General features: G+C 41.4%; 2 protein-coding genes across 10 annotated transcripts in view; both read right to left on the reverse strand.

The window, feature by feature from the left end:
• Positions 1-19,856, reverse strand: part of LOC121286907 (GTP-binding protein Di-Ras2-like) — a 48,633-nt gene extending 28,777 nt beyond the window's left edge. The window contains exon 1 of the mRNA XM_041204156.1: positions 19,821-19,856. The gene's annotated coding sequence lies outside the window, so the exon portion shown is untranslated. The remainder of the gene's footprint in view (positions 1-19,820) is intronic.
• Positions 3,466-20,249, reverse strand: LOC121286906 (zinc transporter ZIP3-like). Of its 9 annotated transcripts, none has more exons than XM_041204149.1 (4): positions 19,821-19,862; positions 15,133-15,307; positions 12,505-12,914; positions 3,466-6,657 (listed from the first exon to the last, which is right to left on the reverse strand). In XM_041204149.1, exons 3-4 carry the CDS (start codon positions 12,709-12,711, stop codon positions 5,896-5,898), a joined length of 969 nt encoding a protein of 322 aa, XP_041060083.1. In that variant the 5' UTR covers positions 12,712-12,914; positions 15,133-15,307; positions 19,821-19,862; the 3' UTR covers positions 3,466-5,895. The 9 variants fall into 9 exon arrangements, with proteins under 9 accessions (XP_041060083.1, XP_041060080.1, XP_041060089.1 ...); XM_041204146.1 differs by lacking the exon at positions 19,821-19,862 and adding an exon at positions 17,696-17,912; XM_041204155.1 differs by lacking the exons at positions 15,133-15,307; positions 19,821-19,862 and adding an exon at positions 20,215-20,249 and having other exon boundaries at positions 3,466-6,636.
• Between the last annotated feature and the right edge of the window lie 3,812 nt (positions 20,250-24,061).

A 24,061-nucleotide genomic window follows, 5' to 3' on the forward strand; every position in this document is an offset into this window, starting at 1 on the left:
CTCACACAAAGTCTGCTGCAATGACGGGTCTCTTTCATTCCATTTTCAAGTGCTGCTGAGCGCCTGTTTTTGGAAAAATTCTTAGTCTGACAATCAGGAGCTGCATAATGGTAGCTTTATCCCAAGGCAGCAGATCTCTCACCAATTTCCATGCCTCCCTAGCCCAGCTCCCCAAACACTTATTTAAAAAAAACTAACATCATTTGCCAGAAAATAAAAAAAACCTTACAATCATTTGAAGTTTTCCCCATCCCTTAGATCAGGTGTACTCCAGTTTGTTGAGAGTCACATAATTTGCACAAAAACCTCGCGATGATTTGTGAAACTATAATTTTCCCTTTCCCTCTTTCTCTGCCTGCACTTTTTTCTCTGCTACGCTAAATCCCAGGGCCGCAGAGAAGGACATCCATGAATGGTTACCTGTAACTCTCAAGTTGTATTATGACAACCAATCTTAGATCTACTTTAGGGACTTGGACTGGCCATTTTGCCCATCTTATTCCTACCTCAGACCCATATTGTTTCACTAGCCAGTAGTTTTATTCTATCAAAAGGTGAAGCTGCTTCTGTTTAAGTTAGTGTTTAGCCTGCGTCATCTTCAACTTATAACCTCGTTCTCTTAATTTGGTTTCACTCAAAATACCTGCTCCCTACATCCAACAAGTGGAGCTGTGGACATTAGTTTGATGTTGTATTTTGTCAGCTATAAAGAGACAATTCAGGCTGGATCAAGTGGAAAAGTAACAGGCCTCTTAGTCACTAGAAGTTCAGTAAAATGTAATAACAGATGCATAAAATTTTCATAAACTGTGAAATTATAGATTTTGTCCTTCCAAACTGGGCAATGGCTAGAGAATTTTCAACGATACATTTCACTGAACAGGCAGCAGGGCTGGTGGTTGCAGGTCAGTTGCTGATGAAGGTAGAGCAAAGTAAGGAGATTGATTAAGAATATCCCATGAGAAATCTATTGGCACACTGTTAAAACATAATATGCGATTTTTCCTGCAGATTTTTGGCATCAAAGTAAACCCAGTGACAACACCACCTGGGAAGGAATGTGGCACGACCATCTGGAACAAAAGCAAAATACTGTGGGCGTTGGAAACCTGAATTAAAACAGAAAATACTGGAAATATTCAGCAGAATCTGTGGAGAGAAAAACAGTTAACATTTCAGATCTGTGACTTGTCATCAGATCTGGGCTCAGTTCAAACGAAAGTTAACTTTTAGTTCCATAACCTATGTTTCTCTCTCAACAGATGGTGCCAAGCCCACTGGGTATTTCCAGCATTTACTCTTCTTATGTTACGGTCATCCGGAAGCCTGGTTGTGACCTGATGAAACTGAGAACAGGTCAGTATGAATAACAGGCAGGCTTGGTGTACAACTCCCATTAGAGGATAATTGGATGCTGGGCTAGTGCATGATATTGGGAGCACTCTCAACTGAGAGCAGCACGAAAGGCAAAAAAAAAGTGGAGGGGGAAGAACAAAATAAACACTTTTGAAAACCACAAGCTCAGTTTAAAGAGACCAGGGGTTTGATTTTTTTCTGTATATTCATTTTAGTGCAACCATTAACCTGTTTGTTAAAACAGTAGCCACAGGTACGAATTTCTTAACCATTGTAAGCAGGGGTGGAGGTGGTGCTGCTGCTGCTTTTAGGTCAGGAGACGTGGAAAAACATGTTTCCATCAGGTCTGCCAAATTTAATGGCAGGAGCCAATTAGCACTTTTTGTCTCTATTTCCCATTTGCAACAAAGAGTGGAGGTGTGAGATCAGAGGCTGCAGAGAGCTGGAAATCAGTAGGGTCAGAGGGTTCTGGAGAGAGCTGCTGGTTTTCCTGAGACTTGGCCATGGTTAAATTTAAGATGGTGGTTAAGCATGAGGCATGCAGTCTCATTATAATATTTAAATTGTTAACCTGCTACCTGGAAGTGATTGGTTACCTACCACACCCCCCCCTCCCCCTCCCTCTGCATAATTTACCACCCTCCCACTCCATTATAAGCAGGAAGCTGGCAGATTAACCTTGGGTTTCAGATATTTTACATTTTGGCATCCCAGCTGACCCAAGCCCACCAGTTTTTGGGGGTTTTGTGGCTCCATTAGTGATCCAAATCAGCAGAGATGGGGATTGAACCCAGGACCAGACTTATCTATGATGATCAGGGTCTTTCATTTACCCATTAGATGATTAGGAAAGCAGATGGAATTATTCTACACCCTCTGCATGGTGGCATACTCAGTTCATCTCGCATTGTTACAAAGTTTTTTTATTATTCATTCACAGGATGTGGGTTTCACTGGCTGGGCCAGCATTTATTACCCATCCCCAGTTGCTCTTGAGAAGATGGTGGTGAGCTGCCTTCTTGAACAGCTGCAGCTCGTGTCGGTACACCCACAGTACTGTTGGGAAGGGAATTCCAGGATTTTAACCCAGCAACAGTGCAGGAACAGCGATACATTTCCAAGTCAGGATGGTGAGTGACTTGGAGGGGAACTTCCAGGTTGTGGTGTTCCCATCGATCTGCTGCCCTTGTCCTTCTAGATGGTAATGGTCGTGGATCTGGAAGGTGCTGTCGAAGGAGCCTTGGTAAATTCCTGCAGTGCATCTTGTAGATGGTACAACTGCTGCCACTGTATGTCCGTGATGTAGGGAGTGAATGTTTATGTATGTGGTGCCAATCAAGCGGGCCACTTTGTCCTGAATGGTGTCAAGCTTCTTGACTGTTGTGGGAGCTGCACTCACCCAGGCAAGTGGAGATTATACCATCACACTCCTGACTGGTGCCTTGTAGATGGTGGACAGGCTTTAGGGAATCAGGAAGTGAGTTACTTGTCGCACGATTCCTAGCCTCTGACCTGCTCTTGTAGTTCAGTTTTTGGTCAATGGTAACCCCCAGGATGTTGATAGTGGGGGATTCAGTGATGGTGATGCCATTGAACATCAAGGAGCAATGGTTGGATTCTCTCTTGTTTGGAGATGGTCATTGCCTGACACTTGTGTGGCACGAATGTTGCATTTAAACACCCTGCCAAGCTAAATTAGGACCCAAACCTCTAAGAAAAGCAGACTGATGGTTTTACACAGACCAGCAGAATGGGTGTCAACATGCAGCCAAGAAGGTGCACCTCAACTCAAATACAATCTACAACAGCACAAGCCCAAAAAACAGCATTATGTCATACTAAATAAATACCAGCTTTCATACAATTCCGTTAGAGTACTGAACTTAACCAAATAAATAACCCAATATCATAGTTCTTCTTTAGGCATGAAGATGCTGCCAAGCCTCTATTAAAAGAAAAAATGCACACTGCAAATATGTGAAAAACAAACAGTTTACAATAAGTGTTCCCTGATGGTATTGCAGAAAAAAAATCTTGCGTTGACAAACGCTTTATTACGTCTCAAATGCCTTGAAGTGCTTCATGAATGATTTATTTTAAACTGCAAGATTGTTTTGTAAATATATTTTAATATTGTTTGAAGGGTAGGTTAACATTTCTGCAGCAACTTAAGAAAAATAGCTTCTCTAATTGAATTGATTTAGCAAGCATTACTAATGAAACGACTCATTGCTCCCCACTTCCACCTCATACTTGTTAGCGCATTCCACTTAAAATTCGACTAGGTTTCCATAATCGTAAAACATGTTCTACAAAAGAAGCTAGTGAGCAAACTACATTATATGTTTACAGTAATTTAGTCTCAGCCATCTATGTCAAAGAGTTTCATATTTACTTAGGTGAGACTCGGGTGATTGCAAGCTGCATATAATTTTGGTTTCTCTTCCTTCCAGTCCCCATGGAATAATAGTCTACTGACACATACTATCTAGACTCACAAAGGAAGGCAATTCACTTCAGTGAGGTATAAATTGGGACAGCCTGTGGGATCCTTGCAAGAGTTGGTGCCTTCAGGAGAGAAAAAGGAGGAAATAGAATACATCAGGATGAAAGTTTCTCAGGCTCAAGATGATGGAGGAAATGGAGACATCTATAGATCCCTTACAGAGCTGTCTCAGGAACTCATAAACAACAACAAACTGCTCCTATTCACCATGATGAAGTGTTATTCAGGCAACAGCTCTTAGCCCAAGAGGGCAATCACACTCCACAAATCTTCTGCCAATCCCATCCACAGGAAACAGTGTCCTTCCTGAGCTTTTCAAAGCACACACACGGAATTCCTGGCATGTCTGACAGGACTATTTCCTATACAGCTCCCACTGCTTAGAAAAGGAAAAATCATCAGTAGTTATCTTGTAAGACTGCTAGTGCATGTTTTCATAGGCACTGGATACATTCCAGTACCTTATCCTGAAAAGGTTGTCCTTTGTTTAAGTGCTTCCACGGTGTGCTATACTATCCCTTGGTGGTAGTGTTGGTGGCATCGCAGTACAGCAGAATTCGATTCTGTCCTTATCTGATGTGCAAATTTTCAGTACGGAGACACTAGAATGCCATCAAGGGCAAAATTTGATGATCAGCTTTGTGCTGATTTTTCCTCATCAGTCCTGTGGCACTGAAATTGATTATAGGCCTCAGGCTAGGGGAGAATAGTTAACACAGCATAATAAAATACCATCAAGCTGCATTAACAAGCAGAACTGTTTCTGATGCTCAGCAAGGTTAGTCACTACATCACATAAGGGGAGCTGATTTAACAAAAGTATTTTAATCAAGGGCTGAAAGTTAATTCTTTCGCACTGCTGTATTCGGTGTCTTCTTCCATTCAAGCTTTCCTCAGTGACAGCACTGACACTGGCTGTTTAAATGAGAGATAGTGTTCAAACACAGCCAGGTTAAAAGTAGGAAATTATGTTCTTTGCTTTTATCCAGCCCAACCTGCTAACTTTTCTCCATCTAAATGCCATGACACAATTTTGCAGTCACCAGCAAAACAGTACCTTATCTTCTTCAAGCTTGAGGCTTATTGAGTGAGTGTCAGCAGGCTACAAACCATAGGAGAGAAGGAAAATCATAGTCTGACCCAATCCTGCCCTCGCATGGCTTCCACAAAGGAAGTGTTTTCTAATAGGCGACCAGCAACAGTAGTTGGAAACATGGTGAATTTTCCCCTCCTTAGTGCTGGCCATGGGTCACAACTTTACCACCAGCCTGACTGACATTTGTGAACTCAACACAAGAATATGGGACCCTCCTGCTAGTGGCACAGTGGGAAAAATAAATAATTCCTGTCAATTTTCTTAATTTTGACACTGGCACTCCCCTTTAGTATGAAGGAACAGTAGAGAAATATATTGCATCACAAGATCCTATTCTATCAAAAACACAACCCTGAAGAAATTTGATTAATGCTTATAAATAAATTTCCTACAGAAATGCCGCTGCTGTCCAGAAGGAATTCAATGCGTAAGCTTTAAAAGCCTAGGCAATAACTTAGACCTTATACAGTAGACACGTACATAGACATATTCAGTGGTGTTGTCAATTGAGTCTCAGAAAAGTATGATAGGTGTCTGAACTGAACAGTTGTAAGTCAGCAGTGATAGCCCATCTCAAGAGAAACCAGAGATGCATAATATTAGGTTGACATAATGATGGAAGCAATTTCAGTTGAATTAAGAATAACACGAGATATACTAGCACATTATTATAGTGCAATGGTTTAAGATTGTCTTTTAAAAAAAATTCCTATTGCTTACTGATGCTCAATAAACCCAGTGCCAAACCAGTACAGCATACTTGGAGCAAACATAAATCCAGTTAGATATTTACAGTAACACTGGCTATTGTACTACTACCCACAGGCATAATGATAGATCACAGTTTTAATATTTTCTAATCTGAGTAATAATCAAACACCCTGTCTAACCTGGTCATGTGCCTTAGTTGTAGTTAAAGCTGAACCAAGGCACAATGTTACCATTTTAGAAAGACAAACCCAGCCAGCAGTGCATAGCCCAGGATCAGAGAAAGTACTTTCAGAAGGCGGTCGTGCTTGTCTTCAAACTCCTTCACCAGAATTTCAAAGAAAGTGACAAATAGAAAGGTTCCAGCCGCAAAACCCTGCAGCAGGGCAGATGCGATGTGACTGCCAAAGCTGTCAGCACTCTGGATGCCCATCCCGATGCCTATCCCAACTGGTATCATTGCGCTGACCATCAGGGCCAACTTTAGTGCGTCTTTCATTGGTAGGCCACCTTTTGCCATGCTTACTCCCAGCGCCACGGCAGCCAGTGTTTCGTGAACCGCCACTCCAATGAACAGGTTGATGACCTTTGCTCCTTTCTCCTGCAAGCCTAGAGCCAAGCCCTCGAAAACGGAGTGGGCGGACAATGCAAACACCAGATTGAGCAAGCGCAAAGGGCTGGAGCGGGGCAGATCGGACATGTTCAAGGAATGGCTGTGTGAATGGGAGCTGCAGCTGTACAGATTGCTTTGACCTCTCCCTGGTGAAATGAAGGGGCTCTCGTACTCGGAATCACTGCCACCCTCTGACCCCGCGTTGAATGTCTCCAGGTCAATGAAAGATGGCTTCTCCTTTCGAAATGTCAGAATCAATTGCTCGACAAAGATCGTCAGAAAAAATCCTACCATCATCATTGTCTCACCCAGCGGATAGTCAGTCGATATGTTTCCACTTTTAAGAACCTCTTGAACCTGCAACAGGAAGTTAACAATCTGTAGGACAAAGTTTTGAATTAAGCAGTGAACAGAGTGATGAACAAGACTAGTGAACCTTTCTCCACAAGAAACCCTGAAATGTTTGTGGCTCATTTCACACCTTGCAACTAATATTTACGGTGACTTTTTTTTAGAAAAAAATCTAGTTGGAAACTCCACTTCTATGTTTTAATAAAGGGAACCAAGGCTCTCTTGGTGATTTCCTTGAAGTCAGAGTATAATTCAAACAGAATTTCAGATTTGATGCCATGCCTTTGCTGATCTGAGCAAGTAACAGTAAAGATGATATAGTTTGTTTTCATGCAACTAGATGAGGAAAAAGGAAATTAAAAGTCATCCAGTTTTCACACTTCTGATTTCTAATTTTCTAATTAGCGATCCCCAGTTGAAATTGACATTGTACTTGGGAAAGGGATTGTGGGGTGGGGTGCAGGGGGAGGGGAATACTCTTGGGGTATCTGGCAAGAGCAGGCACTCTCTGGGCATACGCATCAATAACAGCCACCACTGGAGGGCTGTTAGGACAAGTTAACTGTACCCCAGCAAGAGTTGCACATTCAGGACTGGAGCAGTCGAGGTTGAGGAATCCTGTTAGCCAGTTTTTCAGCCCATGTATAGTGGATACTGAGCATTTTGAACTGTTTTGGTTTCTGTGCTCAGTGTCAATTCTTTTAGTCATCTTGTTTTCCTCAGGACACTAAGTGAGGGCATTCAGCAAGAGATCCCAAAGGATCTGTTAGTTTTTCAAGGCAAGTTACATCATGCCCCTTGTGAATAACAATGTGACATAAATGATACTGGTGTTTCCTTCCGAAAATAATAGCCTAAAGTGATACGATGTACATTTCTAGAAGATGAAATCAATATAAAATCTGCACTCCTTCCGAGCTGCATTCTATCTACTTTATTTCAAAAGAAATTTTAAAAAGTCTTGCTTAGACAGCACCTTTCACAGAATGTGCCAAAACATTTCACAACCAATGAAGTACTTTTTGAAATGTAACAATGTTCCCTCTTAGCTGCAATGTCGCACAGCAACCTAAAAGGCCCCATGCACAATTTGGCATCTTTAAATTGCCACATGTATGGATGTACAAAAAATATTTAAAGGGGTAATGCACTTATAAATAGCCGGTGCACCAGGAAAAAAAATTAGAGGGAACATCGTGCAACCTTTGTTATAATTTAAGATAGGGAGTAGCCAATTTGTGCACAACAAGCTCCCACAAACAGCAATGTGGTAATGAAATAGAAGAAAAGTTGCATCTATTCAGCACCTTTACAGCCAATGAAATACCTTTTTGAAGTGCAGTCACTACTGTAAAGTAGGGTCAGATGGTCTGATTTTGTGATGTTGATTGAGGGATAAATATTGGCCAAGACACCAAGTTTAACTCCCCGGCTCTTCTGTGAAACTGTGCCACAGGATCTTTTACATCCACCTAAGGGCAGACGGGGTCTCGGTTTAATGTCACGTGAGAAAGGTAGCACCTCCGACAGAGCAGCATCCCCTCAACACTGCACTGTAGTATCAGCATAGATTTCTTACACACAAGCCAGAGTGGAACCTGAACCCACAGCTTTCTGACCCTGAGGTACGACTGTCACCAACTGAACCTTAGCTGACCATAGGTACTGGGAGACTGGTTGGTGCTGTGCCTTGGCACACTGCTCCTGCACTTTCGCAGCCTAGCTTCCAATCCAGCCCCAATTAATGGGATGCAATTTTTACTCTCCCTGAGTGAATGGGAGGAGTAAGTGAATGAGTTACATATTCTCAAATCAGTTCTAACTTGCTGCAAATTCACAGAGTGCAACTGATCTTCCATAAAATTTACAGCACTTAAACAGGCCATTTGGCCTGACAGCTCTATGTTGCATGTGAACCTTCTTCCACCCTCCTTCACCTAACACTATCAGCATATCCTTCCATTCCTTTCCCCTTCATTTGTTTGTTTAGATTCTATTGTATTTACCTCAACTGCTCCTTGTGGTAGCAAGTTCCACATTCTAACCACTCTCTAGACTGCATGTGTATTTTAGACTGTTACCACAATGTCAGCCTCACTCAGAGAAACCAAATGGACGACTGACGATGGAAGTGATAAAAGCAAATGTGTGGATATTAAAGTATGTTTTCTTTTATTCATTCATGGGATGTGGACATTGCTGGTAAGGCAAGCATTTATTGCCCATCCCTGACTGCCCTTGAGAAGGTGATGGTGAGCTGCCTTAATGCGCTGACTTCAGCAGCTCAAGAAGTATGCTGCTACAGTGCCATTAGGTAGCGATTTCCAGGGTTTTGATCCAGTGATGATGAAGAAATGGTGTTATTGTTCCAAGTTAGGATGGTGCAAGACCTGGAGGGGAACTTGCAGGTGGTGCTCCATATGCCTCTCCTTGTCCTTCTAGGTGGTACAGGTTGCAAGTTTGAGAGGTTATGACTCAGGAGCACTCAAATGTGCACCAAAAATGTACTAGATATCCTCTATTCCAAGCACTTACAACCCCTGATGGGCATTATTATCTCATCTCATTTAGAACCATCATAACAGAAGACACCCTTCATAGCACAGGAAATATATCAATATCCGGGAATAGAAAAGATGCATTTCAATCCATCTGGTCATCTTCAGAGTTCACAGACAGAATACACAGGTCACTATTAACATTCCTCAATTAATTTTCCTGCTAAATGCCTGATCAACATTCTCTCTTTAACAAATACAATCCCTGTTTACAAAGCAACTGAAATTCACCAGTAGCTAGCAAATAATACCACACATGGGCAAAGGATGTGCTGTTTTACAACAACAACTTATGATTTTACAGCACTGTTAACTTAATGAGCAGCTTCACAAGAGCGCTACCAGGCAAACTTTGAGATCAGCAGGGAACAATGGCAGAAAAAAAATTAAGCCACATAAAACTGAATGTAGGTGTGCGTTCCTTTAAGGCTAGGTGCAATTTCTCTGTGAGTTTACTTAGAGTTTGTTTAATGCAGTTTTGTTTAATGGATTGATCAATGTAGTAGCCATTGTGGAACCTGTACATTTTTGGAAAAGTTGAGCTGAAACATAGTACAATATCAACGTGCATTTACATAGTGCCTTTAACATGGTAAAACAATCCAAGGTACTTCATATCAAACAAAATTTGTGCCACATAAGGAGATATTAGAGCAGATGGCCTAAACTGGTCAAAGGGGTTGATTTTAAGGGGTATCTTAAAGGAAGGGAGAGAGATAGGAAGGCATAGGGGGAATTCCAGATCTTAGGACCCAGGCAGCTGAAGGAACAGCCGCCAATGGTGCAGCAATGAAAATCAGGGATGCATGAGGCCAGAATTGGAGGAGCGCAGAGGTAACATGGATTGTAGGGCCAGAGGAGATTACAGAGGTAGGGAATGGTCGGGGTTGGGGGGGGGGGGGGGGGGGTTGTTGGTGGAGTCCATGGAGGGGTTTGAAAATAGGGATGAGAATTTTAAAATACAGGATGCTATCAGGTGGGCAAATGTAAGTCAGCGTGTACAGTGATAAGTAAATGGTGAATAATATTTTAAGATTACTGTACATCAGCAAGAAAGAATGGAGTGCAGGATGTAAAATGTGTAAATGAAAGCCCATGTAGCTTCCAAACAGGGAGCAATGTAGAGTAAAAACACTTAATTAGAAAAGGGGAATTTTCAGTAGGATGAGAACACATCTGACCTAGCTAAACTGGAATCAAATGTTGGCAGGCAAAACTGCAACAGAACAATGGATTGCTTTAAAGGCAAGGTGGTTTGGGTACAATCAGGGTACATTCCCTAGGCGAAAAGCTGGGTAAAACAAAACCAGAGCTCCCTAGATGACGAAGAGAAAGAGAGTAAAATGAAGCAGAAAAAGGGTACTTTTGACAGATGCCAGGATGATAATAGAAGTGAGAACTAGGCTGAATATAGAAAGTTCAGAGGGGAAGTGAAAAATTAAATGAAAGGCTAAGAGAAAGTATGTAAAAAGACTGGCAGCTAACATAAAAGTGATTCAAAAGTTTTCTATTGGCATATAGATAGTAAAAGGGTGCTAAGTGGAGGGATGGCACCCGTTAGAAACAAACAAAGGGGTTTACGCCAGGAAGCAGAGCGCATGACTGAGGTACTAAATGAGTACTTTGCATCAGTCTTTACCAAAGGAGAAGATGCTGCCTAAGTTATAGTAAAAGAGAAGATAGTTGAGACACAGGATAGGCTAAAAATTGATGAGGAGGAGATTATAGAAAGGCTGCCTCTTTTAGACTTGATAAGTTACCAGGACCGGATGCCACACATCCAAAGATACTGAGGGAGATTTGGGAGGAAATTCTGGAGGTACTGACCATAATCTTCCCAACTTCCTTAAATGTGGGATTTGGTGCCAGAGGACCAGAGAATTGCAAATGTTACAACTTAGTTCAAAAAATGACGTAAGGACAAACACAGCAACTGTAGGCTAGTTAGTTTAACCTTGGTAGTAAGAAAACTTTTAGAAATGATAATCTGGGACAAAATTAACTATCACTTGGATAAGTGTAGATTAATTAAGGAAAATCAGCACTGATTCATTGAAGGCAAATCATGTTCAACTGACTTGATTGAGTTTTATAAATGAAGTAACAGGGAAGATTGATGAGGATAATGCGGTTGAGGTGATGTACATGGACTTCCAAAGGCATTTGATCAAGAGTCACATAATAGGCTTGCCAGCAAAGTTGAATAATGGAGTAAAAAGGTTGGTGGCAGTATAGATACAAAGTTGGCTGAGTGACAGAGCAATAGTGAATAGTTGCTTTTCAAGCTGGAGAAAGATATACTACGGGGTTCCCCAGAGGTTAGTACTAGGACCGCTGCTTTTCTCGATATATATTAATGACCCAGACATGTGGCAGATGAAATTTAATGCAGAGAAGTGTGAAGTGATACACTTGGTTATGAAGAAGGCAATATAAAATAAGAGAGATAGGTGCGCAGGAACAGAGAGACCTGAGGATATATGTGCACAAATTATTGAAGGTGACAAGGCAGAATGAGAAAGTGGTTCATAAATCATATGGGATCCTGAACTTTGTAAGTAGAACCATAGAGTACAAAAGCAATGAAGTTATGATGAACCTTTATAAAATGCTAGTTCGGCCTCAACTGGAGCACTGTGCCAATTCTGGAAATCACGCTTTAGGAAGAGCATGAAGGCTTTAGAAGAAGTGCAGAAAAAAAATTACAAAAATAGTTCCAGGAATGAGGGACTTCAGTTATGTGGACAGATTGGAGAAGCTAGGGCTGTTCTCCTTAGGGACAAGAAGGTTAAGATTTTAAAAAGATATTTAAAATTATGAGGGGTCTGGACAGAGAGAAACTGTTCCCTTTGGCAGAAAGATCGAGAACCAGAGGATACTAATATAATGTGAATGGCTGCTCTTTCAGAGAGTGAGCACAAGCAAGAAGGATCAAATGGCCTGCTTCTGTGTTGTAACCATTTTATGATTCTAAACAAAGCAATCCATTTATTACTCATGTGTTTAGGCTCATTTGGAATTTCACATCACCAAACTCACACAAAGGAGAACACCAAACATGTGTAAAGAAAACAGTTTTGCTTCACTGATATTGTGTCCAAGATGTAAACAAGCACCAGTCCAATCTTCCAATTTTACAGGTGAACCATAATATTACAGCAGGCTTTCTGATAGTTCAAGCTACTTGCAGGATTCCTCAAAGTTTAACTCAATGAATTTTGACCTGCAAAAGACCCTGACCAACACTTAACACATTTTGCTCCTGCCCCAAGGGATTGCTCATCAAAGACAATTAACAGACAGACAGAGTCCTCACCTTTTCCCTTACAACTGGCAACAAAGCATTGAAGCAGGTGGCCAGAAATACTCCACCACCAAACGAACTGCCAAGTGAGAGCACCTTCTTGGACCTGTACGCTTTCTCATGGTCGATTTGGATCATTCGAACAGGCAGCAGCGAGCCCAACATCATCAGGATGAAAACCCCGACCATGCAGAGGAATTTAGTCACCAAAACATTCATTTTCAAATCAGAGTTATGTGGTATCGGCTTTCAGGGGTGCTGGTTCAAACTCACACAGAAATGAAGATGCTTAACTTTTTTAAAGCAGATTCACTTGAACTGTTGAATTGACTTCTCTCATCTTTACTCTCCAAAAAACGGGCAGAACAGTCTCATTAAACACCCTCTCTGATGACCCGTGAATGTCTCCAAATTCATTGTAACTAAGGAGAGGAACAAAATAGTGACAACATCAGTTTCTTTCCTGACTGCAATTTTTAAACTTAAACTGGTAAAGTAACAAAGTTTCATTTAACATATTAGCTACTGACCTCTGGTGGGAGATCATGATTTCAGTCATGTCAATTGCATACAATAATTAATTTGGCAATTAAAAGTATATTCTGATGGATGAGGGTTTTTATATTGATTCAGTCACGGGGATTTGGATGTTGCTAGCAAGGCCAGCACTTATTGTCCATCTTTAACAGTCCTCCAGAAGGTGGTGGTGAGCTAGCTTCTTGACAACTGAGTAGCTTTCTCAGCCAGTTCACAGGGTAGTTAAGATTCAATCACTTTGTCATGGGTCTACACACACAGACTGGCTAAGGAGGGGTAGATTTCTTCCCTAAATGTACATTAGTGAACCAGATGTGTTTTTTTTTACAACAAAGTGGTAGTTTCATGGTCACCATTACTAATATTAGCTTTTTCTTCCAGATTTAATTAACCAAATTTAAATTCCTCAGCTGCCACTGGAAGATCTGAACTCATGGTTTCAGATCATTTGTCCAGATCTCTGGAATACTCACAGAGATAAAAACAAAAAAACTGCGGATGCTGGAAATCCAAAACAAAAACAGAATTACCTGGAAAAACTCAGCAGGTCTGGCAGCATCGGCGGAGAAGAAAAGAGTTGACGTTTCGAGTCCTCATGACCCTTCGACAGTTCTGTCGAAGGGTCATGAGGACTCGAAACGTCAACTCTTTTCTTCTCCGCCGATGCTGCCAGACCTGCTGAGTTTTTCCAGGTAATTCTGTTTTTCTCTGGATTACTCGTCTAGTTACATAAGCACTATGCTACCAGTCAGTCAGTTAGAGGGATAAGAAAAAGGTGACACACCCTACAAGCAAGAAAGAACTGAATAGCAAGTCCAGTCTGTAAAGTATTTATTAATCACCATACCAAAAATATTTACAATAAAATCCAACAAGACATGAAGCTCCCCATCCCAAAGTGTTTCCCCTCTTCTCTCTTGCTGGATGACTCAAAGTGACACATAATACCACTAGTGTCAACTAACCTTCAAGCAAAGTGACAATTTCTCCTGAGCTCACATCCAAATGGTAATCATCAATGGGCTATTCCACTTCATACAAACAAACAAATTAGGAGCAGGAGTAGGCTACCCGGCCCTTCAAGCCTGCTCCGCCATTCAATAAGATCATGGCTGATCTGACTGCAGTCTCAATCCCACATTCCTGCCTACCCCCGATAACCTTTCAGCCCCTTGTTAATCAAGAATCTATCTAGCTCTGCCTTAAAAATATTCAAAGACTCTGCTTCTACCACCTTTTGAGGAAGAGAGCTCCAAAGATTTACAACGCTCAGAGAAAAAAATTTCTCTTCATCTCTATCTTAAAACAGTGACCCCTAGTTCTAGATTCTCCCACAAGATGAAACATCCCCTCCACATCCACCCTGTCAAGACCCCTCAGGATCTTAAAGGTTTCAATTAAGCCGCCTCTTACTCTTCTAAGTACCAGTGGATACAAACCTAACATGTCCTGCCTTTCCTCATAGGACAACCCACCCATTCTTGGTATTAGTCTAGTAAACCTTCTCTGAACTGCTTCTAATGCATTCACATCTTTCTTTAAATAAGGAGACAATACTGTGCACAATACTCCAGATGTGGTCTCACTAGTGCCCCATACAACTGAAGCATAAGCTCCCTACTTTTGTATTTAAATCCCCTCACATTAAAGAAAACATTCTATTAGCTTTCCTAATTACCTGCTGTCCCTGCATACTAACCTTTTGTGAGTCGGGCATTAGGACACCCAGATCCCTCTGAATCTCAGAGCTCTGCAATCTCTCGCCATTTAGATAATATGTTTCTTTTTTATTCTTCCTGCCAAAATGAACAATTTCATATTTTCCCACATTACACTCCATTTGCCAGATCTTTACCCACTCACTTAACCTATCTATGTCACTTTTTAGCCTCCTTATGTGCTCCTCACAATTTTCTTTCCTACCTATCTTTGTGCCGTCAGCAAATTTAGCAACCATTCCTTCGGTCTCTTCATCCAAGTCATTTGTATAAATTGAAAAAAGTTGAGGCCCCAGCACTGATCCCTGAGGCTCACAACTCATCACATCTTGGAATCTAGGCAATTTTGGAAAGTTAAAACCAGTGCATCAACTGTCTCACTAACCATTTCTTTCAAGAGCTTTGAGTGAAGTCCATCCAGACCTGGGGATCGTCAGCTTGCAGCCCCTTCAATATGCTCACTTCCCTGGTTATTGTAATTTTCCTGAGTTCCTCCCTCCCTTCCATTTCCTGATTTACAGCAATTTCCAGGATGTTACTTGTGTCCTCTATAGAGAAGACTGAAGCAAAATACCAGTTTAATTCATCCGCCATCTCCCTACTTTCCATTATCAATCCTCCAGATACACTTTCTATAGGACCAACACTCACTTTGTTAACTGTTTTCCCACTTAAATATCTATAAAAACTCTTACTATCCACCTTTATATTTCTAGCTAGCTTTCTCCCATACTCAAATTTTTCCCTTCTTATTAATCTTTTTGTCATTCTTTGCTGTTTTTTATATTCTTTCCGATCTTCTGACCTGCCACTTATCTTTACATAACTATATGGTTTTTCTTTAAGCTTGATACTGTCTTTAACTTCTTTAGTTAACCATGGATGGTTCCCTTGGAACTTTTCTTTCTCATTGGAATGTATATATTCTGTGTATTCTGAAATATCCCATTAAATGTCTGCCACTGAACTGTTGACATATCCCTTAACCCCATTTGCTACTTCACTTTAGCTAGCTCTGCTTTCATGCTCTCATAATTGCCCTTATTTATGTTTAAAATACTAGTCTTGGAGGCACTTGTTTCTTCTTCAAAATGAATGTAAAACTCAATCATATTATGATCACTGCTACCTAAGGGTGCCTTCACTAGAAGGTTATCAATTAATCCTATCTTGTTGCTCAATACCAGGTCTAGTGTCGCCTGCTCTCTGGTTGGCTCCAGAACATGTTGTTCTAAGAAACTATCCTGAAAACATTCTATGAACTTCTCATCTACGCTACCTTTGCCCATCTGATTTTTTCAGTCTATAGGCAGATTAAAATCCCCCATGATTATTGCTGTACCTTCCTGACAAGCTCCCATTACCTCTTATACTCTATCCTACCATATAGTTACAATTAGGGGGCCTGTACACCACTCCCACTAGTGACTTCTTGCCTTCATCATTCTTCATTTCAAGCCAAATCGCTTCTACATCCTGGTTTCCTGGACTTAGGTCATCCCTCTCTAATGTGTTAATAACATCATTAATTAACAAAGCCACCCCTCCACCTTTTCCTAACTTCCTGTCCTTTCTAAATGTCACATACCCTTCAACATTCAGGTCCCAATCTGTCATCCTGCAGCCATGTCTCTGTAATGATTATCAGATCATACTTATTGATTTTTATTTGCGCTATCAGTTCATCTATTTTGTTTCAAATGCTACATGCATTTAGATGCACAGCCTTTAGTTTTGTTATTTTATTATTTACTCTTAGATTTGTACTCTCTGTCCCTTCCTGTCACAGTCTGTTCATTATTTCTCATTAATACCGGTCACTCTTGCCTTGTCTCTATTCTTGGTTTATCACATCCACCCAAATTTGATCCCATATTCAGTTTAAAACCCTCTCTACTTCCCTAGTTAAGCAGCTTGTGAGGAAACCAGCCCCAGCATGGTTCAGATGTAGACTGTCCCAACGGTACAGATCCCACTTTCCCCAATACTGGTGCCATTTCCCGACACACCGGAACCCACTTCTCCCACACCAATCTTTGAGCCATGCATTCATTTCTCTCATCTATTTGCCCTATGCCAATTTGCACGTTTCTCAGGTAGTAATCCATTACCTCTGAGGTTCTGCTTCTTAATTTGGTAGCTAGCTTGTCATACTGGCTATGCAGAATCTCCTTCTTCATCCTGCCTATATCGTTGGTACCTACAAAGGACCACGAGATCCTCCCTCTCCCACTGCAAGTTCCTCTTCAGCCCCAAGCAGATGTCCCAAACCCTGGCACTGGGCAGGCCACATACCGCCCAAACTCACGCTCTTTGCTACAGAGAACAGTGTCAATTCCCCTTACTATACTGTCCCCTACTACCACTACATTCCTTTTCACTCCTCCCACTTGGATGGCTTCCTGTACCACAGTGCTATGATCAGTTTGTACATCCACCCTGCAGCCCCCAATCTCATCCAAACAAACTGAGAGAACCTCAAACCTGTTGGACAATTGCAGAGGCTCACACTCCTGCCCTCTGGGTCCCCTTACCTGCCTCACTCGCAGTCATAACCTCCAGTCCCTGGTCACTGATCAAATCAGAAGATCTTATCCTAAGTGGTGTGACTGCCTCCTGCTATAAAGCATCCAGGTAATTTTCCCTCTCCCTGATGTGTCCAGAGTCTGCAGCTCAGCCTCCAGCACAAAGACTCTCTGAGTTGAAGTTCCTTAAGCCACAACCACTTACTGCAGATAAGTTTGCCCTGGATCACACTGTTATCCAGGAGCTCCCATATGCTGCAGCCTTGACACATCACCTGTCCTGCCATCCTTAATGTGTCTTAAATAATTACTTAACTACATTAATCACTTATTTATGTTGCTTTCTTATGTATTTTATTAATTTTGCCATCAATTTGTGTATTATTTTAAACCATAGGGATAGAATAGAACTTACCCACTTACCAGACACTCACCAAACAGCTAGCTCATTTCCCTATAGTAGAGCAAGAACCAATTTCTATGGGGTGAGAAAGATAGAAAGAGGAAACAAACAACTCCTTCTCCCCCTTTGCAGAACTCCTCTCTCACCAAACTCTAAGTCTTCACTTAGTCTACATTAAAGAACCCTGAATTTATAGTAAACTGAACTCAGTAAACTTCAGTGTACACAGGATGTGATATCAACAGATTTCTAGCTGTAACTGCTGCATAATAGTCAGAAATGGAAAACCTGGGAGATTGCTTTCCATTCCAATGCCAGGTGCACTGGGGACAATATTGTCATCATTCAATAAAAAAAAACTAATGAGAGTAGAGAAGCAGGACTTTTGAATTAACTACAATACTCAGTATTAAAGTGTATATAAAGTTGTACTGTAGTCTTTAACCCTTTGATAACTGATATATTATTTTCACACTAAAAGTAAACTTAAAATCTTGCATCAACATTAACAATATGATTTACCCAAATCTTTAGTGATTAATTTATGAGGAAAATCTTTTTGCATAGTAAATAATGATAGGAATCTCCATGACAATTAAGTTAGTGAACACATTGTCCAGTGTAGAATAATTTAGTAAGGTCCCAATTTTGACTTCTGGTCTCAATGCTACAGACTCTGGATTGTGAAACAATCTGGGGGTTATAACTGCTAATTGTTATTCAGTGAACCCCTCTGGGAATCAAGCATATAGGCACATTATAGCCCTCTCACAGTCAAACAGCCTGCCAGTGCTTACTATCCAGGCTCACACAAGTACAGCCATTGGAAATTAGACAATAGTCATGTGTTGAAATCCCATCATGTGTCATCAACAACAGAAGCACAGAAAAATGGAAACATAAATTTAAAAAATTAAAACGCATGAACTGGCTTATCACCCCATTCAGACATGGCAATGCCAATGAAAACAGAGAGTTCTAATACTTAGCTGAGGTACCTGCCATTGCCCAAAAAAACTCCCTCAATAATTTATACTTAGGAAGGTCCCTTTCCTCTGCCCATTCATACGTCAGCAATCCATGAGCCTAGTCTATCCAATGAGTAAGAGAAATAGGAGCAGGAGTAGGACTAGGCCATATGGCCCTTCAAGTTTGCTCCAACATTCAATAAGTTCACAACTGATTTTCTACCTCAACTTCATCTTACCGCACTACTCCTTAATTTCCAGCATTAAAAATCTATCAATCTCTTGTCTTGAATATACTCAAACTGGGGTTGAGAATTCCAAAGATTCACAACCCTTTGTGAAGGAATTACTCCTCATCTCAGTCCTAAATGGCCAACCCTCTATCCTGAGATATCCCCCCAGCATCTGCCCTGTCAGGCCCTTGAAGAGTTTGATATATTTTAATTAGAGCACCTCTCATCTAAACTCCACAGAGCATAGGCATAGTCTAGTCAATCTCTCCTCATAGGACAATCCCATCATCCCAAAAACCAGTCAAGTGAACCTTCATTGCACTTCCTCTAGGGAAAATACATTTTTTTAGGTAAGGGGATCAAGGTTCTACAACAATACACAAGAACACAAAAATTAGAAGCAGAGAAAGGTCATTCAGCCTTTCGAACCTGCTCTGCCAGTTAATGAGATAATGGCTGATCTGATTGTGTTCTCAACTCCACATTCCTGTCTGCACCACTGCACCCACCTAACCCCACCCCACCCCGAGCCTTGACTCCCTCGTCGATCAAAAATCTAACTGAGCCTTGGATATGTTCAGTGACCCAGCCTCCACTGCTCACTGTGGAAGACAATTCCACAGACTAATAACCATCTGAGAGGAAAGACATTGCCCTCATCTCCATCTTAAATGGGAGATCTAATTTTTAAAATTACTCCAACTGTGGTGTCATCAAGACCCTGTGTAATTGCAGTATAGCTTCTCGATTCTTATACTCCAACCCTTTAATATAGGCTAACATAACCATATTCTTTATATTTGCTTCTTGTATCTGCCTGTCAACATTCTGTGATTAAATCGAATATAACTAAAGGATTTTTGTTTTTGTTTTGGATTTCCAGCATCCGCAGTTTTTTGCTTTTATATAACTAAAGGACTCAGCCACCCACACACATTCAATACCTTCTATTCTGAGGGAGCTCCCTACATGCTGATGCCTCCCACAGCCAAACAGTCCCCAGCCAGCCCCTAACCCCCCCTCTCGCTGATCTCACCGAACAACCCCGGATGTATGCTGATTGGGCAGTGACTGGCACCGAAAGTCGGATCTCACAGGCGATTGCTCCGTTCACACGTCAATCACAGAGCCGGACCACACCCCCTTCCAACCCTGGGGCTTCCGGAAAAACAAGCTCCCCGCCCCCCCCACCCCAGTCATCCCTCCCGTTTATAAAATAATTAACGGCGTCAGATTTCAGTTTCGTATTAACTTAAACAGAAGCTTTAAAAACAAGAAGGATTAAGATTTCAGCTGCGAAATAATTAATCGTTACGCTGCCCGTCGTGTTTTTTTTACCTGCGGTCCTAAGCGCCTGGTAACAGTGAAATGTTTCCGACCGAGGAACACGAGGAATGATGAATAGTTCCGATGTGAATTCTTTGTCCCCACCCCATAGCAAAGGGAGATTTGAAAGATTACCCATGCGTGTGATTTTTGGGCCAGGATTTTTTTTAATCCTGTCATGGGATGTGGACATCGCTGACAAAGCCAGCATTTGTTGCCCACCCCTATCTGCCCTTGAACTGAGTGGCTTTCGAGGCCATTTCAGAGGACAGTTAAGAGTCAACTGCATTGCTGTGGGTCTGGAGTCACATGTAGGCCTGACTGGGTAAGGACGGCAGATTTCCTTCCCTAAAGGACATTAGTGAACCAGATGGTTTTCTTTACAACAATCTATGGTAGTTTCATGATCGTTATTCACAAGACTAATTTTTCATTCCAGATTTATTAATTGAATTTAAAATTTGCCAGCTGCCATGGATTTGACCCTTGTCCCAAAAGCTTTAGCTTAGACCTGCAGATTACTAGTCTAGTAACATGACCACAACACCATCATCTCCCTGATGGGGAACAGGGAATACTGTTGGAGGTGCTGTGCCTGGTTGGCATTTTTGGCACAACAAATAAAAGAACTGTATTCCATATTTTCCATCCTTACAGTCCATATTCAGTAGAACTAGAAGGAAGCCTAAGGTTCCCAAAAATAAAGTGCTGGAAATTTGAAAAAAAAAATGCTGGACATACTCAGTAGGTCAGTGAACATCTGTGGAGAGAAATCAGGTAGATGATGTTCAGATGAAAGCTCATCAACCTGAAAGGTTAACTCTGTTTCTCTCTACTTATGCTGTCTGACTTGCTGAGTATTTCCAGCATTTTCTGTTTTTATTGCCTAGCTCTGGTTGGACATATTCCTGGGGGTTTGATCATGTGACATTTTCTCTGTTTGAAATTGTCATTTTACTTACCTTAGTTTAGTGTCTTAAGCATTCCTAGAACGCAAGATAACTTTGTTATAGTGAATAAGAGTTTTTAAAAGGTTGGTTTTATCTGAGTAGAGATGTTTTTTTGCTGTAGGCATTTCTTTAGTGCACCCAGGGACAAAATGGCAAACCAACTTCATCATCAACCTGCATGAATCACAGAGAACTACTTTGTTGTAACCAACTGTTTTACAAATGTCTGATCCTATAAAGCATGTTTACATAATAAACAACCAGGTACTATAGAATAAGGTTATGTGACTGAACCAGTAATCCAGAGGCCTGGATTAATAATCTAGGGAACATGGGTTAAAATCCCAAGGCAGTTTGAAGACTTTTAAATTCAGTCTAAAAAATTTATGGAAAAAAAAGCTGATTTCAGCGAAGAAAACAATTGCCAAAATAGTCACTGGCTTCCCGTAAAAAAATAAGCTATTAGTTCACTAATGTAATTTCCATAAAAACAATTTGCATTTATATAGTGCTTCAACATGCCCCAGGTGCTAAACAGGATTGTTATCAAACAAAATCTGACAATGAACCATATAAAGGGATATAGGGCAGATGACCAAAAGCTTGGTCACAAATGTACGCTTTAAGGAGTGTAAGGAGGAAAGAGAAATAAGGGGGTGGAGAGGTTTAAGGAGGGAATTCTAGAGTTAGGACCTTGGCAGCTGAAGGCATGACTTCCAAAGGTGGAACAATGGCAGCAAACTGTCCTTTTCTAGTCTGCCCTATGTGTGACTCCAGTTCTACACCAATGTGGTTGACTCTAAACTGCTCTCTGAAGTGGTCTTTAAAATAAATCAGTTGTATTAAAACCCCTAGAGTTTGGTTTCAGGTGGCAACACACCACTTGTCACGGCAAGCAAGGATGAACAATAAATGCCAAACTTGCAAGCATTGGCCTCATCCAAATTATGAATTAAAACAAAGACTAGCTTTAAAATGTAAAAATCAGAGAGAAACATCCACAATGCTGTTAGGAAGTTTCAGGATTTTGACACAGCGACAGTGAAGGAATGGCCATATAGTTCCAAGTCGGGATGGCATGTGGATAGGAAGGGAACTTGCAGGTGGTGGTGTTCCCATGCATGTGCTGTCCTCATCCTTCTAGGTGGTAGAGGTTGTGGATCCATGGAGGCTTGGTGAGTTGCTGCAGTGCATCTTACAAATGGTACACACTGCTGCTGCTGTGTGTCAATGGTGGAGGGAGTGAATATTTAAAATGGAGTGGATGGGGTGGCAATCATGCAAGTTGCCTTGTCTTGGATGGTGTCAAACTTCTTTGGAGCTGACTCATCCAGGCAAATGGAGAGTATTCCACTTCACTCTTGACTTGTGCCTTATAGATGTTGGACAGGCTTTGGGAGTCAGGAGCTGAGTTATTTGCCACAGGATTCCCAGCCTCTGACCTGCTCTTTTAGCCACAGTATTTATATGGCTGGCACAGTTCAGTTTTTGGTCGATGGTAACCACCATCACTCCCCAACCCCCTCCCCAGTATGTCAATAGTGGGGAACTCAGTGATGGTAATGCCACTGAATGTCAAGGGGGTATGGTTAGATTTTCTGTTGTTGGAGATAATCATTGCCTGGCATTTGTGTGACTTATCAACCTAAGCCTGAACATTTTCCAGGTCTCGCACACGAACAGGAGAGAGACCACAGCCAGAGTGGGTATTCGGAATTTGGTGCAAAGCTGGTAAGTCTTTGTCTTTAATTTCTGTAAGTTCAGTAGTCTAGTTAAAAGGTTGGTAAGGTAGCTGACTCAGCTGATTGTGTGACATTTAACTGTCAATCACCTGAAGCCTGTTTAGGGCCTGAATAGGTGTTAATTACAATTTGAAGCTTAACTAGTGGTGAGTCAACTCAGCTCTACTTAAGAAAGGGACTATCTAGAAGCATGCTACAGTGTGCTTGCACACAAACAGGAGAGAGAGCACAGCCAGAGTGGGTATTTGGAATTTAGTGCAAAGCGGAAATTCAGTGGGGGACGAGGTGCTCTTTTCATTTTTTCCTTGCTAGCCAACTTCTTAAATCTTCAGAGCGTGCTGCAGCAGGAGAGGAGACAAGGGAAAGGAATCACTGGTAAGTAGTGGGTAAGGTATTTAACTACTTTAATCGCTTATAGTTTAAGATCTTTTTGTGGTTTACAGTTTGTATATTCTACAGTTACAAGGATCAGGAAAGAAGGTCCCTAGAGTAATTACTTAAAAGGTTTAATTTAAAGGGATAAGTCATGGCAGGAGAACTCAAAGCCGTGGTGTGCTCCTCATGGGAAGCCGGGGACATTTCCAGTGCCTATGACCAGTATGTGTGCAGGAAGTGTGTCCAGCAAGGCTGGATGGCCTCTACTTTAAAGCCAGGAGTATTACAGGTAAAACGGATGAGTTAAGGGTGAGGATTGACACATGGAATTGTGATATAGTAGCCATCCCTGAGATGTGGTTGAGGGAAGGGCAGGATTGGCAGCTCAACGTTCTGGGATATAGAATCTTCAGGCGAGACAGGGAGGAGGCGTTGCATTATTAGTTAAGGAGACAGTTACTGCAGTAAGGAGAGATGATATCTTGGAGGGGGCATCGAATGAAACTTTGTGTGTAGAGCTTAGGAATAAAAAAGGGGCAACCACATTATTAGGTGTTTATTATAGACCCCCAGATAGTCAGCAGGAATTTGAGGAGCAAATATGTGCACAATTTGTGGAGGCGTGTAAAAACAATAACATATTTATATTAGGTGATTTCAACTTTCCCAACATTAATTGGGATAGACATAGTGTTAAGGGCTTGGATGGAGTGGATTTCTTAATGTGTACAAAGAACAAAGAAAAGTACAGCACAGGAACAGGCCCTTCGGCCCTCCAAGCCTGGGCCGATC

This window comes from Carcharodon carcharias, chromosome 14 (assembly GCF_017639515.1).
Source record: "Carcharodon carcharias isolate sCarCar2 chromosome 14, sCarCar2.pri, whole genome shotgun sequence".
Taxonomy (NCBI): Eukaryota; Metazoa; Chordata; class Chondrichthyes; order Lamniformes; family Lamnidae; genus Carcharodon; species Carcharodon carcharias.